The 19,343-nt window shown below is 44.1% G+C and overlaps 1 protein-coding gene across 1 annotated transcript; it reads left to right on the top strand.

The window, feature by feature from the left end:
* The first annotated feature begins 735 nt into the window (after positions 1-735).
* LOC128060630 (glycine N-acyltransferase) lies at positions 736-10,624 on the top strand. Its single transcript, XM_052653014.1, has 5 exons — positions 736-813; positions 5,751-5,858; positions 7,275-7,401; positions 9,624-9,795; positions 10,222-10,624. The coding sequence occupies exons 1-5, from the start codon at positions 736-738 to the stop codon at positions 10,622-10,624; spliced, it is 888 nt and encodes a 295-aa protein (XP_052508974.1).
* The last annotated feature ends 8,719 nt before the right edge of the window (positions 10,625-19,343 follow it).

Here is a 19,343-nt window from a genome sequence, read left to right as displayed (position 1 = left end):
ACTTACTGAGGGCATGTTATGTTCCAGATGACAGAGGATGAGATGGTCGGATGGCATCACCAACTCAATGGACGTGAGTTTGAGTAAACTCTGGGAGTCGGTGATGGACAGGGAGGCCTGGCGTGCTGCGGTCCATGGGGTCGCAAAAAGTCGGACACAACTGAGCGACTGAACTGAACTGAGTGCAAGAAACGTAACAGACAGGATAATAAATAAGATGAGGTTCCTGCCCCAGAGGAGAATACAGTCTGGAAAAGTAAACTCTAGCCCAGAGTAACAAGTTTTGTACTGCAGGTATGCAAAAGCACTTACTAGAGCCGAGAAAAGGGAGTGATTGTTCTGTCTGAAGTAAGAAATAAACAGGGATCGCCGTCCAGTAGAAATTATCACAACATTGTAAATCAGCGATACGCCAACAAAAAATTTTAAAAAACAAATACAATGTGAATGAATGAGCCAGTTCTTTGACACACAGATCAAAATAGACATTTCATTTTTAGGTATTGAAAATGGGACTATGTATTTGCGTGGTTTTTCTATATCAATATGCATATGTTGGTTTATAACTAGAGATGATTAGACTATACAGTGTATACATGTGAGAAATAAAAGAGATACCGAAGAGGGCTCTGGCAATCAGCATAGAACTTGCTACTCTTGCTCCTGAATCTCCTCCAGCTCCTCTCACTCATGGCTGTTTCCCGGTTGTCTCTCTAGGCTTAGGTGTCTTGCACAATGTTCCTGTTGCAAGGCGCCCAGATGCTGCAGATGCTGGAGAAATCCTTGAGGAAGAGCCTTCCTGTGTCCTTAAAGGTGAGAATGGCAAATTCTTGGGGCGTTTTCCCCTTGAGGAGTGAGGCCTAGGAAGTTCCTGCGAATGAAGAAGAGAGACTAGTGTTTGCTGAGTGCCTATTCTGTGCCAGGCCTTAGAGCATGTTTCCTCCGGTTTAGTGTGCATAACCTCTCTGGAAGATGTTCGCTGTTATGCCCACGTCACTGCTGTGAAGATGGAGCCTTGGTGAAGTGACTTGCCTGGTACCCCAGATAGTGAGCTGTAGTGCTATGGTATGAACGTAGGAATGCCTGAGACCTAACACGGCTTTTTTCTCCAAGTTGAATCAAAAAGTGTTCCCTTGCTCCTTTTCAAGAAACATTCCATAATAGCACTGGGAATTTGCCCAGAGCTCTCCTACAAAATTAGCTAAGACTGAGACTGTATGTTAATTTTTAACTTTTTCTCCCTAAAGGAACTGTTGCCAGATCACGAGCCTCCTTTGAAATTACCAATGAATCAATTTCTATTTGACTTCAATTTCCAAGTTTCTCTGAACATACTGCACATCAGACTATTTTGATAGTCAGGCTGACACTGAGGATCTCTGTTCACCTAGTACAATTGATCAGAAACGTTAGGATTAAATAGGGAATACTCATAAATGCCCCCTCCCAGAACTGCTCCGTAGCAGCTCTACTGATTGGCTGAGGTCCTCGCCTGTGCTATTCGTTAGCAATGAAAGGGATGGTGTCCGTTCCAGGGGAATTTAAATGCAACCATGTGTCTGTCGGGAGTTTGAGCAAACTCTGGGCCATCATGAAGGACAGGGAGGTCTGCCGTGCTGTGGTCCATGGGGTTGCAAAGAGTCAGACACGACTGAGTGACTGCACAACAGCAACAACGTGTGTGTGTGTGTGTGTGTGTGTGTGTGTAACAATCGTTTTTCCCTGAGATATTTTTTGTTTTTAAGCCGAATTAGAAACTCGATTTCTACTGTTTTGTCAGACACTCCTACAAGATGCATACAGTTGAGATTAGGTAAATGCATTTTTCACCCCCTCACTCTCTAATAGATTTTTCTGCTTCTTCTTTCAGTATAAAGGTGGAAAATGTTAGCAGTATTTTATTTCTAGATCATATGGCTTCATTTATTAGAAATAGACTAATGGGGGTACTCCCTAGTGGTCCGGTGGTTCAGACACCACACTCCAAGGCAGGGGGCCCAGTTCCGATCCCTGGCCAGGGAACTGGATCGCACGTGCCAAGCGAAAGGGGCACAGGCAGCAACTAGAGATGGGCATGCTGCAACTCAGACCTGGGGCAGCCACATAAATATTGAAAAAGAGAGAAATAGACGAGTGAAACAACTCACCCTGTCTTTAAATTACTGTCTGAAAATGACTCCAGATCAACTAATTTAAAACTAAAAAACCACCCCCTTCAGTGGATCCAACTAAATACGAATCTGTTACCTAGTTTTAGAGAACTTCTTTCCCTTGATAAATCCTCAAGATCCAGGCAAACTCTCAGAGAAACAGTCAATTTTTCTTAGAGATAACATCAGTTATACATTTTAAGAACATTTGCTTAAGATATTTTTTATGGTGAGTAGCAATTTTTTAATATTCTTCAGCCTAAAACTTTCTCCTCAGGTTAAGTGGACTCCAAACATTTCGAGAAAACTCTTGGTGGGTCCTAAGGGCCCTGATTTGGAGCATCTCTGTGTTAAGAAAAGGTGGTCCTCTTGGGTCCCCAGCTTTCATGAAGAAATAGCATTTGTTGTCTATTAGAGATGCACATTTTACCCTAGTTCAAATCTACAGTAGTTATTTGCCAGGTCCTTTTAATGGAACTATAACCTGGAACTCAATGCTTGAGTCTCAGTTCAGGTAATGTCCATATGTCCTTCTAAGTGTCGGATATTCAGTACATTTTATTGTGTGTGTCAACTCCAGTTGAGTCCATTTAAAGTAGTTGCCTGACTCACTATGTTCTGAGTTCAATAGAAAAAAAATGTTTTAATTAATTCAGCCAGAGGAATAAGAAAGAGTAACAGTTACACATATTTTCAGATCTTGTAATGAATCATATATTAATATAAAATGGTTTTACAGACTTCCCAGGTGGTGCTAGAGGTAAAAAAATCCTGCTGCTAATGCAGGAGATGCAAGAGATGCAGGTTCGATCCCTGGGTTGGGAAGATCCTCTAGGGTAGGAAGTGACAACCCACTCCAGTATTCTTGCCTGGAGAATCCCATGGACAGAGGAGCCTGGTGGGCTGCCGTCCATGGGGCTGCAGAGAGTCAGACATGACTGAGCGACTAAACACAGCACATAAAATAGTGTTACAGCCCCCAAATGCTGAGGTGTAAAAACACCTGTATTTTGTCAGACCCCGCTCAATGTCCATTCATGGCTGAAAACAATAAATTTGGGTAATATCAGTCAACATAGACTTTGCTCCTCTTTCTCCACGATCTAACATCAATAGTTCATGTGAGGTGGAGAGTGGTAGGAGGGAAAGATGTTGAAAATTCTTTGCTCATCATTAACCATGGTAGAAGTCGTTCAACTGGATAACTTTTTTTTTTTTTCACCTCTGGTCTCTGGCAGTTTCCATGCTGGTATCTGCAGAGGTTTCATGTCCACACGAGTCACGAGGCCCATGGTAGAATTTATTCACTGCTGCATTCCCCAACCCCCAAACAACTAGAGTGTTTAAGATCCATGGGTGCCCTCATGCATTCTCTCCTTGCTTTTCCCTCGCTCTCAACAGCCTGTGCAACACGGTGGGGTTGGGATTCCAAGACTGGACTCAGGCCACCGGATTCCACAGTCCATTCTCTTGAGCGTTTTGCTGTAGCCTTTGCTTATTGGTGGGAGAAAATTGCCTTTCCAAGGGGTTATGAAGACATGTGAAAGAGTTTTAAACATGTCCATAACCTTTCAACTAGCAATTACCTTCTGAATAATGTAAGGAAATAGCAGGTGCCCATGCAAAGATATCTGTGCAGGCATGCTCTTTGAAGAACTATCTGTTAAAATGAAAATTTGAAACCAGCTGAAATGACCTTTAACAGGCAAAGGTACAAATGAACTGTGGTATTGATTCCGTATAATGGAATCCTCTGCAGCAATTAGAACATAATTTAAAATTTTTTATATTTATGAACATAGAAGTACTTTCACGATTTATTCAGTGGGGGAAAAGATCATGTATCTGATCATTTTATGTTTGTAAAACTGTGTATGTCCATGAAGTTCTCTGGTGGCTCAGATGGTAAAGAATCCACCTGCATTGTGAGAGACCTGGATTTGATCCTTGGGTTGGCAAGATCCCCTGGAGGAGGGCATGGAAACCCACTCCACTATTCTTGCCTGGAGAATCCCATGGACAGAAGAGCCTGGCAGGTGGCAAAGAGTCAAACAGGAGGTGTCAAGAGTCAATGAGGTGGCAAAGAGCTAAACATGACTGAGTGACTAAGCATAGCACATGGGTATGACTAGAAGACAGTCTAGGAAAGGATAACAATAAATCCTACCAAAAAAAAAAAAGTGATGTTCTTAAGATCACTAACTTCATTTGTCCAAATATTTTGCCATATGCATGTATGGTTTATACTTGTTGTTGTTCTGTTGCTCAGTCGTGTCCGACTCTTTGGGTGCCCATGGACTGTAGCACACCGGGCTTCCCTGTACTTCACTATCTCCCAGAGATGGCTCAAACTCACCTCCACTGAGTCAGTGATGCCATCCAACCATCTCATCCTCTATTGACCCCTTCTCCTCCTGCCCTCAATCTTTCCCAGCATCAGGGTCTTTTTCAACGAGTAGCTCTTCACATCAGGTGGCCAAAGTATTGAAGCTCCAGCTTTAGCATCAGTCCTTCCAGTGAATATTTGGGGTTGATTTCCTTTAGGATTGACTGGTTTGATCTTCTTGCTGGTCAAGTGACTCTCAAGAGTCTTCTCCAGCACCACACTTTGAAAGCATCAGTTCTTTGGTGCTCAACCTTCTTTGTGGTCCAACTCTCACAACCATACATGACTATTGGAGAAACCATAGCTTTGACTAGACAGACCTTTGTCAGCAAAGTGATGTTTTTACTTTTTAATATGCTGTCTACATATGTCATAGCTTTTCTTCCAAAGAACGATCTTTTAAGTTTATGGCTGCAGCCACCATCCACAGTGATTTCAGAGCCCAAGAAAAGAAAATCTGCCACTGCTTTCGTTGTTTCCCCATCTATTTGCTATGAAGTGATGGGACCAGATGCCATGATCTTCGTTTTTTGACTGCTGGGTTTTAAAACAGCATTTTCACTCTCCTCTTTCACTTTCATCAAGAGGCTCTTTAGTTCTTCTTCACTTTCTGCCATAAGGATGGTGTCATCTGCATATCTGAGATTATTGATACTTCTGGAAATATTGATTCCAGCTTGTGCTTTATCCAGCCTGGCATTTCGCATGATGTACTCTGCATATGAGCTAAATAAGCAGGGCAACAATACACAGCCTTGATGTACTCCTTTCTCAATTTGGAACAAGTCTGTTGTTCCATGTCCGGTTCTAACTGTTGCTTCTTGATCTGCATACAGGTTTCTCAGGAGGCAGGTAAGGTGGTCTGCTATTCCCATCTCTCGAAGAATTTTCCAGTTTGTTGTGATCCACATAGTCAAAGGCTTTAGTGTAATCAATGAAGCAGAATTAGATGTTTTTCTGCAATTCTCTTGCTTCTTCTATGATCCAATAGATGTTGGCAATTTGATTTATATTAGATGGGAAGAAAAAGTTCTCATTTCACGTTAAAAAAGAAAAAGGTTTCATGTGGAGATTTTTGACATAGATGCCCTATTTGTCTTTTTTCCACTATAAAATTTCATGATTCATAGAAATAAGCCTTGTCCTGATCAAAGAAAGTTCTTTGCCATCCCTTCCTGGTAAGCTGACCCCCTCACTTTCTCTGCAAACTACAGGTTTATGGGACTGTCATGCACATGAACCATGGAAACCCATTCAACCTAAAGGCCTTGGTGGACAAGTGGCCTGATTTTAGGACAGTGGTTATCCGCCCTCAGGAGCAGGTAAGGGGCCAAGGGCAGAATGAATGTCTTATGTTTATCTTTGCTGTGTGCCTAGCATGTGCCTGGCAGTGTGGTGAACACTGGAGATACAGAGATGAAACGCAGTGATAGTGAACAGGTCCCTCTCCTCGAGAACCTCAGAGTCTGGAGGGAAACATAGATAGATAAATAAATCATAATTTAGCATTAAGTGTACAAGAACAGAAAATGTACAGCATACAAAGAAATCACTGGTGAAAACTGATGAGCTATGGAGGTTGAAGATGGAAGTTACAGAATCAGGTGGGAGACACCTCTGAATGGATGTTTCATCGGAACTGGATTTGGTTGATAAATACATCTTTGTTAGGTCAAAAAAGAATGGAGAACATTCTAACCAGAGAAAGTGGCAAGGACAAAAATAGGAAGGTATAAAACAAGACAAGTGATAATAAAAGCAAACTTAGAATTTCTGTATGCATTTTGGAAAAATATTAAAAAGTAGTAATATAAATAGTTCATACATTTCAAAGACAAAACATTCTAAGTTCATTAAAAATATCCAGTAAAATTATAGCTTTATAAATACATAAATATACTTTTCCTGAAAATAATGTTGTTTAAAAACCGGAAAAAAAAACATAGTTAATGAATAAGTTTATATTGATAAAAACTGAACTAAAATAAAATTATTTAATCTTTTATCTTCAGTGGGATATTAAGAAACAAAATTTGTTAATGGTGTAATTGCTGAGTTGTGAATGTATTTTTGTGAAACATATTCCAAACATTTTTTAAATTCTATAATTCTGCACTAGCTGTTATGTTTTTCTGTGACTTTTTCTTCCAAATAATCTCACCCTTTTTTAAAATAATTTGACAGGATTTCTCTACATAAGTGATTTCATTGTTTTTCTGTAATTACAGTTTATTCAACTAGAGTAATATTGTAAGTAAGCATTTCTAATAGGTTTTCATCTTCTTTGTCCTAATTAAGTATAGATAGAAATTTCAACCCAGAATTATCAATATCTAAATTTAATATTGTCATCCTCTAGTTGGTATAATCAATCAGTATTTGAAATAAGAAAAATTTATTCTTGCAACAGAAACTTTTCCTTGTCAATTGTTTTTATCCCTGTTGAGGAAATGAAAATATAGAAAAGTGGTTTCTAGATAGTTGTGCCTTTGTTTGAGTGGAAATTTTGACACAATGTATATAAGATTCTTCAGTTTTTCATCATAAGTTGAATACATGAATAGTTTCTAGCTTATACCTCATAGCTTAAATGATTCAGAAAAATTTGTAATGCACAAATACAGACAACAATATTTTAGTACTTAAAAATACCACAGTTTAGTAGATTTTAGGGAAATAGTATTAAAACTATGAAAACTAAGAAATTTATTTTGTCCCCCATTTCTTTATGATAACAGGACATGAAAGATGACCTTGATCACTACACTAATACTTACCATGTTTACTCTGAAGATCTTAAGAATTGTCAGGAATTCCTTGACTTACCAGAAGTCATCAACTGGAAACAGCATTTGCAGATCCAAAGTAAGTAACAGGAATGGGCTCCCATCTCCATCCTAGCAATTTCTTCTTGTCATCTGTCCTTTCTCCAAGCTCCAGACCCTCAGCCTACTGTCAACACTTTTGTTGTTGTTGTTCAGCTACAACTGTACATGTAAAGGGGAAGAAACACCCTCCAAGCTTGTATGGGCTTCTATAGAGGACTGTACATAGTCCCCGGATAGCCAAGGATTTGTGCCACACTTTGCTGACATAAGCCGAATGTCTTAGGATGGTTGGGTATCAGAGCAGAGCTTGCCCCAGGGACTTTCCTGTGGCTCAGCCAGGAAAGAATCCCCCTGCAATGCAGGAGACCTGGATTCAATCCCTGGGTTGAGAAGATACCTTGGAGAAGGGAACGGCTACCCACTCCAGTATTCTGGCCTGGAGAATCTATACAGTCCATGGGGTCACAAAGAGTCAGACATGACTGAGTGACTTTCACTTCACTTGCAGACATAACCAGGGTGCCTTAGGGTGGTTGGGTATCAGAGCAGAGCTTGCCCCAGAGACTTCCGTTCTTAGCTCACCTCTCAGGTCACAGAGAACAGGTGTCATGGTCATGAGCACCCCCTCCAGAGTCAGACCGCCTAGCATGGCATTTGCCTGTGACTTTGCTACGTGATCCTAGCCAGAGACATTATCTGAGATCATGATTTATGCATATAGAATTGAGAAGGATCAGTTCAGTTCAGTTGCTCAGTTGTGTCCGACTCTTTGTGACCCCATAGACTGCAGCACGCTAGGCCTCCTTGTCCATCACCAACTCCCAGAGCTTGCTCAAACTCATGTCCACTGAGCCAATGATGCCATCCAACTATGTTATCCTCTGCCGTCCCCTTCTCTTCCCACCTTCAATATTTCCCAGCATCAGGGTCTTTTCAAACAAGTCAGTTCTTCGCATCAGGTGGCCAAAGTACTGGAGTTTCAGCTTCAGCATCAGTCCTTCCAATGAAGGACCCAAAACACAGCAGTGTTGAAAAGATTCAGTGAAATCTTGACCAGGAATTGCTGAGTACAATGCCCGGATGTTTCAGTTCATTTCACTGCAGGTGGGCTGGGCTTGGCAAGGCAGTTGTTCTGTTGGTCTCCTCTGGGTTTACATATGCAACTGCAGTCAGCTGATGGTTGGGCCATGGGCTGGTTTCTCTGGCATGGCCTCATGTATGTCTGAATGATGGCCTGACTGTCAGGGCTGGCTACTTTGTGGTCATACCACTGTAGGCGCACACGTCCTCAGCGAGCTAGCCTCGGCCTATTTATGCGGTGTTGATCTCAGTTCAGTTCAGTTCAGTTCAGTTGCTCAACTGTGTCCGACTCTTTGCGACCCCATGAATCGCAGCATGCTAGGCCTCCCTGTCCATCACCAACTCCCGGAGTTCACTCAAACTCACTTCCATCAAGTTGGTGATGCCATCCAGCCATCTCATCCTCTGTCGTCCCCTTCTCCTCCTGCCCCAAATGCAAAGAGATGGTGAGCCACACTGTGCAAGCATTTTTGAGCCCCTCCCTGCAGCAATATACTCTTTCCCAACTGGTGAAATCCAGTCATATGGTCAAGGTCAGATACAGTGCAGGAGGGGGACTATTCCAAGGAATGGACACAAGGACATGTGGGCAAAGTGAGGACCATTCCTGCAATCATCTCTGTAATCATCTACCATACTGGAAACACAGTAAGTTCTCCATAGATGGTGGCAACTATAACGATGATAGCTCACCTTCTTCGGTCATCAGAACCACATGGTTATGTAGCCCAGGAAACTTAGGTCTTGGTATGACCATGACTGAATGAATTCCTAGACATGTTTTCAATTTTGTAAAACAAGGAAAATTGTACAGATCTTGACTACATAACCCCAGTCACACAGCAGCAACACCAAAGCGTGAGGGGCTCAGACCTGTCCAACTCTCTGTGACCCTATGGACTGTAGATTTTCAGGCTCCTCTGTCAGTGGAATTCTCTAGGCAAGAATGCTGAAGTGGGTTGCCATCCCTTTCTCCAGGGGATCTTCCCAACCCTGGGATTGAATCCGGGTCTCTGGCATTGCAGGCGGATTCTTTACTTGGGGAGCCACCAGGGAAGCAGCCCCAAGCCCATCCCCAAAGTTCTCTGTCTGTAAACCCTCAGATACTCCTACTCCACCAGAGAGCTTTTCCTTAGAATGGACTTAAATCATGGCATGTCTCCTTATAATCCCATCTAGGTACACAGTCCAGCCTGAATGAAGTAATACAAAATCTTGCAGCCACGAAATCCTTCAAAGTCAAGCGATCAAAAAACATTCTCTATATGGCATCTGAGACAATAAAGGAGCTGACTCCATCCCTGCTGGATGTAAAGAACTTACCAGTCGGAGATGGTAAACCCAAGGCCGTGTGAGTTTGATAGCAGCTACCCTGCACCACTTACACCTCTCATCACGCAAGTAGCGTCCAGCCTTCTCTGCCTGCTTTTACCCTAGCTCCCCACAATCCATCTTCTTCAAAGCAGCCAGAATAAGCTTTTTAAAAAATGTAATACAAGCCATGTCTCTCTCCTGCTGAAAACAGGCCACCAGGTCGTCTCCTGTGGAGCAAGCCAGGCAGGCCTTCGCTGCCCTCTCTCACCCGTCTTGCCTTTCTAGCTCACGCAGTCCAGCAGCACCAGCCTCTTTCTCATCCCCCATCCTCACAAGCTCAGCCACAGTCCAGGACTCTGTGCCCTCTCCCCTCCGCCTCCTCTGTCTCTCGGGATAATAGAGGTGGGGACAGATGCAAACCTCTAAGCTCACAGACTGTGCTTTTCTCTTGGAACACCCACAGAGACCCAGAAACGTTTAAGCTCTCGTCTGCAGATCCTAGCCATGCGGCTTTGGTGAACAGATTCTGGCTTTTCGGCGGCAACGAGAGGAGCCTGAGGTTCATTGAGCGCTGTATCCAGAGCTTCCCCAACTTCTGCCTGCTGGGGCCTGAGGGGACCCCTGTGTCCTGGTCCCTGATGGACCAGACGGGAGAGATGCGGATGGCAGGCACCCTGCCTGAGTACCGGGCCCAGGGGCTTGTCACCCACGCCATCTACCAGCAGGCCCAGTGTCTGCTCAAGCGGGGCTTCCCCGTGTACTCTCACGTGGACCCCAAGAACCAGATCATGCAGAAGATGAGTCAGAGCCTCAACCACGTGCCCATGCCCTGCGACTGGAACCAGTGGAACTGTGAGCCTCTGTGACCGGCCCTGAGCGGGAACCGGGGTGGGGAGGCCTGAGGACGTGACAGGGGGGCAGAGCGGTGGAGGGGAGAATAAACTGCGGCTGCGATCACCGTGAAGGCGTGTGGGTGTGATCCCTGTGAAGGCGTGTGGCTGCGATCGCTGTGAAGGCGTGTGGCTGCGGTCCCTGTGAAGGCGTGTGTGCTTGGGGCCCCGGGGAGGCCGTGTGAATGGCCAACAGGCCCAGTCCTGGCCCTGCACTCACGTCGTGCCACGCTTGCCTCAGAGGTCTCCACACCAGCAGCGGCCGGTCCTCCTGTGGTGGGTGCACACATTCTGCTCCCCACACTCCCGGCACCCCTGCCAGGCTTGCTCATCAGCCACATGTTGCCCTGAACGGATTCCCCTGGGACTCTTGGGGCGGCAGTGGGGAGAGCCCCACCGCTTTGTCCAGGGAAGGATAATACCTCCTGGCCTTTATGACCTAGTCCCGAGTTTCGGCGGCTTTTCCCTTAGTGAAGAGCAAGTAAACCACTCGCTAGGTCTGCAGCGGTCACCTCTCTTCTTCCTGCTTGACAGCTACATGAAACACGTTACACGCAAGGATACATGAGACATTACGCTAAACACCCATATGCGTGATATAGCAGGGAGCCTTACTAAGAAAAAGACGTATCTGTTAGCCTGCCCACTCTCTACGGTCACTCCAGAGAAAATGATTCAATGTTGTTTCTGAAAGCTGAGCTTCTTAAAGCCACCAGAAGCCCTCAGACAATAAAGAGATGCTGTGCTGTGTTTAATTGTACAAATTAAATTGTACAAAGCTCAGCGGCTTGTGACAGGGACAGCGTGAGTGAGTTTGGGGAGAGGACAGTGGGCACAGCCAGACCCAGCAAGGCGGGGATCTATTGAGGATGCAGCTGAGGGCAGGGTGGCACAGCGCAGGTTTCTGCTGGTCCTCGTGACCTTGGCACCTCCCTTCAGGATGCCCAGCTCTGTGCGGGCCAGACCGTTGTCTCATGGAAGAGTCTGGTTGCTGGTGTGCCGAGCTGTTCCATCTGGTCGGGATGGGCTCGGGGGAGAGCTTCCTGCCCCAGCCCCACAACAGCCTGAGCACCAGAGCCGGCAGCAAATAGCACCTGCACGAGGGTGATCACCTGATCAAGAACCTACTTCCGCTGGTCCGTCTAAGCTTGAAATTCGGCTCTGCAATTGGAGGTTAGGGCCTCTACTCACACACATGCACACATACTCAGTACATGCATGCACACATACACGCATGCTCAGTACTCTTTTTGCTCCCAGCTCTGAAGCAGTAGCAGTTGGGTGTTTGTGGTCTTTTGTGTCCTTTTGTCCATAATTTGCCTCAACTGTGTGTGCACACACTTATTTTAGTCACTTAAAGTGTGGTCCCCAAAATAGCATCATTGGCATTATTTGAGAATTCTTAGACTCCATCCAAGACTCCTCTAAAAGATAAAGTCTAATAAAGTTTCTCTCCTCTTTTTGTGGTTATATGAGAAAACACCCTTGTACCTATAAGATACACGACATATTTAAAAATTAAAGGGTGAAATCTGAAAATGTTCCAAACTTTAATAATGTGACTCTAGGTAAAGAGTACCTGGTATTCATTTTACAATTCTTCAACTTTAATAAGTTTGAAATTCTTCCAACATATAATTTTTAAAGCATTATTAAGCATTAGAAGCTTTCAGATTATCCTTTGATAAGAATAATCAATAATACTCATCAACTTGTTTTAGACTCATTTCTATTAATTTTCTTTCTGCAATTTTCTGTGTATTATTGTGGGTTCAGTTCAGTTCAGTTCAGTTGCTCAGTCGTGTCTGACTCTTTGCAACCCCATGAATCGCAGCACACCAGGCCTCCCTGTCCATCACCAACTCCCGGAGTTCACTCAGATTCACGTCCATTGAGTCAGTGATGCCATTCAGTCATCTCATCCTCTGTCGTCCCCTTCTCCTCCTGCCCCCAACCCCTCCCAGCATCAGGGTCTTTTCCAATCAGTCAACTCTTTGCATGAGATGGCCAAAGTATTGGAGTTTCAGCTTCAGCATTAGTCCTTCCAAAGAACACCCAGGACTGATCTCCTTCAGGATGGACTGGTTGGATCTCCTTGCAGTCCAAGGGACTCTCAAGACTCTTCTCCAATACCACAGTTCAAAAGCATCAATTCTTCGGCGCTCAGCCTTCTTCACAGTCCAACTCTCACATCCATACATGACCACAGGAAAAACCATAGCCTTGACTAGACGGGCCTTAGTCGGCAAAGTAATGTCTCTGCTTTTGAATGTTATCTGGGTTGGTAATAACTTTTCTTCCAAGGAGTAAGCGTCTCTAAATTTCATGGCTGCAGTCACCATCTGCAGTGATTATGGAGCCCCCCAAAATAAAGTCTGACACTGTTTCCACTGTTTCCCCATCTATTTCCCATGAAGTGATGGGACCGGATGCCATGATCTTCGTTTTCTGAATGTTGAGCTTTAAGCCAACTTTTTCACTCTCCACTTCCAATTTCATCAAGAGGCTTTTTAGTTCCTCTTCACTTTCTGCCATAAGGGTGGTGTCATCTGCATATCTGAGGTGATTGATATTTCTCCCGGCAATCTTGATTCCAGCTTGTGTTTCTTCAGATGAATGCATTTCTGTATTTTACAAGCATTAGTCTTCTTTTCACACTCAGATTATAACTTTGGCCAGGGGTTTCCCTTATAGGTCAACTGCTGTGTTCATTTGACATGATCTTATTAATGTTTAAGTATTTTCTTGCTTTCCAGCATGAAAATCTCTAACACTAAAAATAATTAAAAAATTAGTTAAGTCTTACGAAGAACTGCTTTTCCCCAAAATGGAATCAGCCACTTTTCCATGTTCCAGTGTTAAAATTGTATTTAAAACCAGAATCTTTACAGATTTATAGATTAGCATCTGTAGAATCTGAAGAGATACAGCACACATCCTACTGACTTGCTTTAAGGACAAATTAAAGAATTCATATAAACTACTGAACACAGTGTCTGATTCTTGGTAAATAATCAACAAATTTTTATCATTGTTGTTACAATTTCACTGGAAACATTCAGGAAACCCTTGAAACAAGTATGTCCATCAAGATAGGAGACGTGCACAAATGTTGCTAGCCTGCACTCTAGGGCCCAGATCTGCAACGAGAAGCCACCACGAGGAGCAGCCCCTGCACCACAGCTGCAGAGCAGCCTCCCGCTCGCCACCACTGGAAAAAAGTCCAGGCACATCAGCAAAGACCCAGAGCAGCCAAAAGATGAGTAAACAAATCTGTAAAATATACATATAAAAAATTAAATAAAATATTCTTATATACTTAGTGCAGTGAACACAGATAAAGTAATTAGCAGTTTCTGGCTGTTTTAGAATGTCTATTTAGCATTCAATTTACTTACAAGCATCTCTTTATAGTTGATTTGATTGGATAAAAATTCAAACAAGAGCTCCATCATTTTTTTTCTCTTTTTATCACCATTTATGTGTTGAAGAAAATTGGGTTGTTTGTCCTGTAGATTTTCCCATATTCTGAATTTAATTTGTTTTTCCAAAGCCTACATGTTGTTTAACCTGTTCTCTACCACCTGAACTTTCTGTAAGCTCGCAGTTAGATCAAGAGTCTTGGTCAGGTTCGGGTTTAATTCCACAGCAAGAACATCTCATAACTGTGTTCTTGCACTTTCTACCGCATCACATTAGGGTGAATGTTAAGTGTGTTTGTTTCTCTTTTCTGATGATCAGATGGACGTGGGTCCAGATACTGTCAGACTTTTCCAACCATTATAATGCTCCCCAATAGCTATTCCTCAGTAGTCAAGTATAGATATGAGAGTTGGACCATAAGGAATGCTGAGCACCAAAGAATTGATGCTTTCGAACTGTGGTGCTAGAGAAGACTCTTGAGAGTCCCTTGGACTGGCAGGAGATCAAACCAGTCAATCCTAAAGGAAATCAACCCTGAATATTCATTTAGAAGGACTGATGCTGAAGCTCCAATATTTTGGCCACCTGATGGGAAGAGCCAACTGTTTGGAAGAGACCTTGATGCTGGGAGAGATTGAGGGCAGGAAGAGAAGCGGATGACAGAGGATGAGATGGTTGGATGTCACCACTGGCTCAATGGACATGAGTTTGAGCAAGCTTGGGTGATGCTGAAGGACTGGGAACCTGGCGTGTTGCAGTCCATGGGATTGCAAACAGTCAGACATGACTGAGCAGCCGAACAACAGCAATGGCCTTGTGAAGCACCCCAGAACGTGAAGGAGGTGTTGGCACGCGTGAGCATAAAGATTGCACCACACTGAGCACTGACCTTTTGTCATGTGACCCTTGGCCAGGGACCTGAACTCTTACTGCCAATGAATGATCACTGGTGGTTCAAGGAATTCCTGGAAATTCTCCAGAGGGTTGGAATAGACTTCACTGATGTTGCATTCTGTGAAGGTTAGAAAGAGAAAATGAAATCCATTGGTAAGATTTGGGGGAAAAAATGTTGGGAACCTGTGGGAAGTTATTCTTTTCACAAAAAACGAAACTGTGGACCAAGTATGCCTCCTGCCATATCCGCAAACAAAGGACACTGTGGCCACCAGCCACACCAGCCATGCCACGCCTCCCACCATCAAAGGCGAGTCCCAGGGAGACTCAGGATGGAGACAGGATTCCCAGCCCCACAGTCACCCCCACATGGTGCACCCCGAGAGGACTCAGGGTGTGAATGCAAGGATGCCGGCCCAGATCCAGAGGCACGTGTCAAAGCGATGATTTCAGGGAAGCTAGACTTCTGCATATCCCCATACGTAGGACAGTGCTGGGTGGGGGATGGGGAGGAGGACATACGCCTCGTGTCCAGGCTTGGCACACGTGGACCACTGCATCTAACAGGCACATATGCCTGAAGGGCTGGTGCTCAAGCTGACGCTCCAATGCTTTGGCCGCCTGACGCGAAGAGCGGACTCATTGGAAAAGACTCTGATGCTGGCGAAGATGGAAGGCAGGAGGAGAAGGGGGCGACAGAGGATGAGATGACTGGATGGCATTACTGACTCGATGGACATGAGTTTGAGCAAGTTCTGGGAGTTGGTGACGGACAGGGAGGCCTGGCGCGCTGCAGTCCATGGGGTCGCAAAGAGTCAGATATGACTGAGTGACTGAACTGATATATAACAGGTAAATAGCAAGGTGCTATCATATAGCATAGGGAACTATACTCAGCATCTTGTAATAACCTATAATGGAGGAGAATCTGAAAAGAATATAGAGAGAGGACTGAATCACTTTGCTGTACAATTGAAACTACTACAGCACTGTAAATGAAGTATCTGTCAAGTTTTCAAGAAAGCACTAAATTCATTAGCTGGGGGTCTGATTTTCTCTAATTAATAGTAATCTTCCAATGGGCTCACCGCCTGGTTTTTGTTCCAGACTCCCATACATCCTGGCTCTTTACTCCCTCTTCAGAATAGTCCCTTAGAGCTCTCTGAGACACTGTCTCCTGGGCTTAAAATCCTCAGAAAAATCTGATGAATAAAACATAATTCTCAGCTTCTAAGTTGTGCATTTTTTTCAGTCAAAACGAGTTGGCCTCAATAGATTAACAAAACAGACACCTACCTGTCCCTGAGGCCAGGCGAAGAGTGAGTGGAAATTTGATCATCTGTTTGCCAACATCATCAGTCCCAAAGGATTCACGTAGGACACAGGGAAAATGGTACTCAGAGACTGCAGCTGCCCAAGAAAGTGATAGATCTGCAATGCAGAAATAAGGTTTTGCTTTTTTTCTTTTTTAATTACTTCTTCTGGCCATCTTTATTCCTGAGATATAATCACACATAATGACCCAGTCCATTCTTCCTCAGAGGCTTAAGTTTCCTCTACCCCAGCCTCACTAAGGGAGGATTCAAAATCTCCAAATGATTGAGTAACTTGGAGTCCTGAATTTGAGGGGGTAAGTCATACCCCCTGCGTAGAGAACTTGAGAGCTCAAAGATCGTAGAGATCATCCAGCTTGAATGAACTGGAGGCCCTAGGAGGCAAATGGCTTCCACGATCAAGCACAGCTGGGTGATGGCCAGTCAGGAGTAAAGCCACGGTTCTCTGGCTCCCAGTACTCAATCCAGTAAAACCCAGATACAGTGGAGAGGAGGCGGGCCAATGAGAGAAAACTGATGGAGGCCAACTTCCTTCCTGATGGCAAGTCTAGTGCTGGGAAACCTTGTTCTTTGTTGTCCAGCCACTAAGTCATGTCCAGCTCTTTGCAACCCCATGGCCTGCTGCACCCCAGGCCCCTCTGTCCTCCACTGTCTCCCAGAATTTGCTCAAATTCATGTCAGTTGAGCCAGTGATGCTGCCTAACCATCTCATCCTGTGCCACCCTCTTCTCCTCTTGCCTTCAATGTTTTCCAGCATGAAGGTCTCTTCCAAAGAGTTGGCTCTTCCCATCAGGTGGCCAAAATATTGGAGCTTCAGCTTCAGCATCAGTCCTTCCAATGAATATTCAGGACTGATCTCCTTTAGGATTGACTTAATTTGATCTCCTTGCATCTTCTCCAACACCACCGCTTGAAAGCATCAATTCTTTGGCACTTAGCCTACTTTATGGTCCAACTCTCACAACCGTACATGATTACTGGCAAAACCATAGCTTTGACTAGATGGATCTTTGTCAGGAAAGTGATGTCTCTGCCTTTTAATATGCTGTCTAGGTTTGACGTAGCTTTTCCTCCAAGGAGCAATAGTCGAAATTTCATGGCTGCAGTCACTGTCCGCGGTGAGTTTGGAGCTCAGAAAAGAAAATCTGTCACTGCTCCCACCTTTGCCCATCTATTTGCCATGAAGTGATGGGACCAGATGCCATGATCTTAGTTTTCCAATGTTGAGTTTAGAGCCAGCTTTTTCACTCTCCTCTTTCACCATCATCAAGAGACTCTTCAGTCCCTCTTTGCTCTCTGCCATTACAGTGCTGCCATCTGCATATCTGAGGCTGTTGATGTTTCTTCCCTCAGTCTTCATTCCAAACTGTGCTTCATCCAGCCCGGCATTTCACATGATGTACTCTGCTTATAAGTTAAATAAACAGGGTGGCAAGATGCAGCCTTGTCATACTCTTTTCCCAATTTTGAACCAGTCAGTTGTGCCATGTCTGGTTCTTACTGCAGGGCACTGTATATGAATATTATTATTGAAACCTTATTGATGAAGACACTGAGGTTCAGAGTGGCTACGTTCACACACACACACAGAGGTTTCATTATTATATTCAAACCCCAATGTGCTGAATTCCAAAGCCCACATTCTGTCCACTATCCTTTCTTATGAAAGTACAATGAAAGTACACAGCACACACATATTTTGATGATAAATTAGCATTTCCAACAAATGCTAGGAGTTTATAGAGATGTCTCAGTAACTCTCTTGGTCACAGGGCATAATTTTATAACATAATTTCATCAACAGTTACTAAGGGGCTGATTACTAAATGATTAGCCCTAGGTTACAATGACAAGTCCACGTGAAGGAGATTTCCTTCCAAATGGCCTCCACACTAAGTAGACTATGTTTTAAATTTAAAGTTGCTCCACACCCCCAGTCTTCTTGCTTGTGCATACTGTTCATGGAGTTCTCAAGGCAAGAGTACTGCAGCAGTTTGCCATCCTCTTCTCTGATAAAGCGAAAGTGTTAGGTGTTAGTCATGCCCTACTCTTTGTGACCCCATGGACTATAGCCCTGTAGGCTTCTCTGCCCATGGGATTTCCCAGGCAAGAACACTGGAGTGGGTTGCCATTCTTTTCTCCAGGGGCTTGTCCTGACCCAGAGATTGAATCTGCATCTCTTATATCTCCTGCATTGGCACGTGGGTTCTTTACCGTCTGAGCCAGCGGATAGTTTAGGAAGCATTACTATGAACAAAGCTAGTGGAGGTGATGGAATTCTAGCTGTTATTTCAAATACTGAAAGATGGTGCTGCTAAAATGTTGCCCTCAATATGCCAGCAAATTTGGAAGACTCAGCAGTGGCCATAAGACTGGAAAAGGTCAGTTTTCATTCCAATCCCAAAGAAAGGCAATGCCAAAGAATGCTCAAACTACCGTACAATTGCACTCATCTCACACGCTAGCAAAGTAATACTCAAAATTCTCCAAGCTAGGCTTCAACAGGGTGTGAACTGAGAACTTCCAGATGCACAATCTGGGTCTAGAAAAGGCAGAAGAACCAGATATCAAATTTCCAACGTCCATTGGATCAAAGGAAAAACAAGGACATTCCAGAAAAACATCTACTTCTGCTTCATTGACTGCACTAAAGCCTTTGACTGTGTGGATCACAACAAAGTATGGACAATTCGTAAAGAGATGGGAATATCAGAGCACCTGATCTGCCTTCTGAGGAACCTGTATACAGGTCAGGAAACAACAGTTAGAACTGGACGTGGAACAATGGACTAGTTCCAAATTGGGAAAGGAATACGTCAAGGCTGTATCATGTCCCACTGCTTATTTAACTTATATGCAGAGTACATCATGTGAAATGCCAGGCTGGATGAAGCACAGGCTGAAATCAAAATTACCAGGAGAAATATCAACAGCCTCAGATATGCAGATAATACCACCCTAATGGCAAAAAGCGAAGGGGAACTAAAGAGCCTCCTGATGAGGGTGAAGGCAGAGTGAAACTGGCTGGCTTAAAACTCAACATT

This window comes from Budorcas taxicolor, chromosome 15 (assembly GCF_023091745.1).
Source record: "Budorcas taxicolor isolate Tak-1 chromosome 15, Takin1.1, whole genome shotgun sequence".
In the NCBI taxonomy this organism is placed as follows: domain Eukaryota; kingdom Metazoa; phylum Chordata; class Mammalia; order Artiodactyla; family Bovidae; genus Budorcas; species Budorcas taxicolor.
Note: the sequence above shows the minus strand (reverse complement) of the source record. Positions and strands in the feature narration are given on the sequence as shown.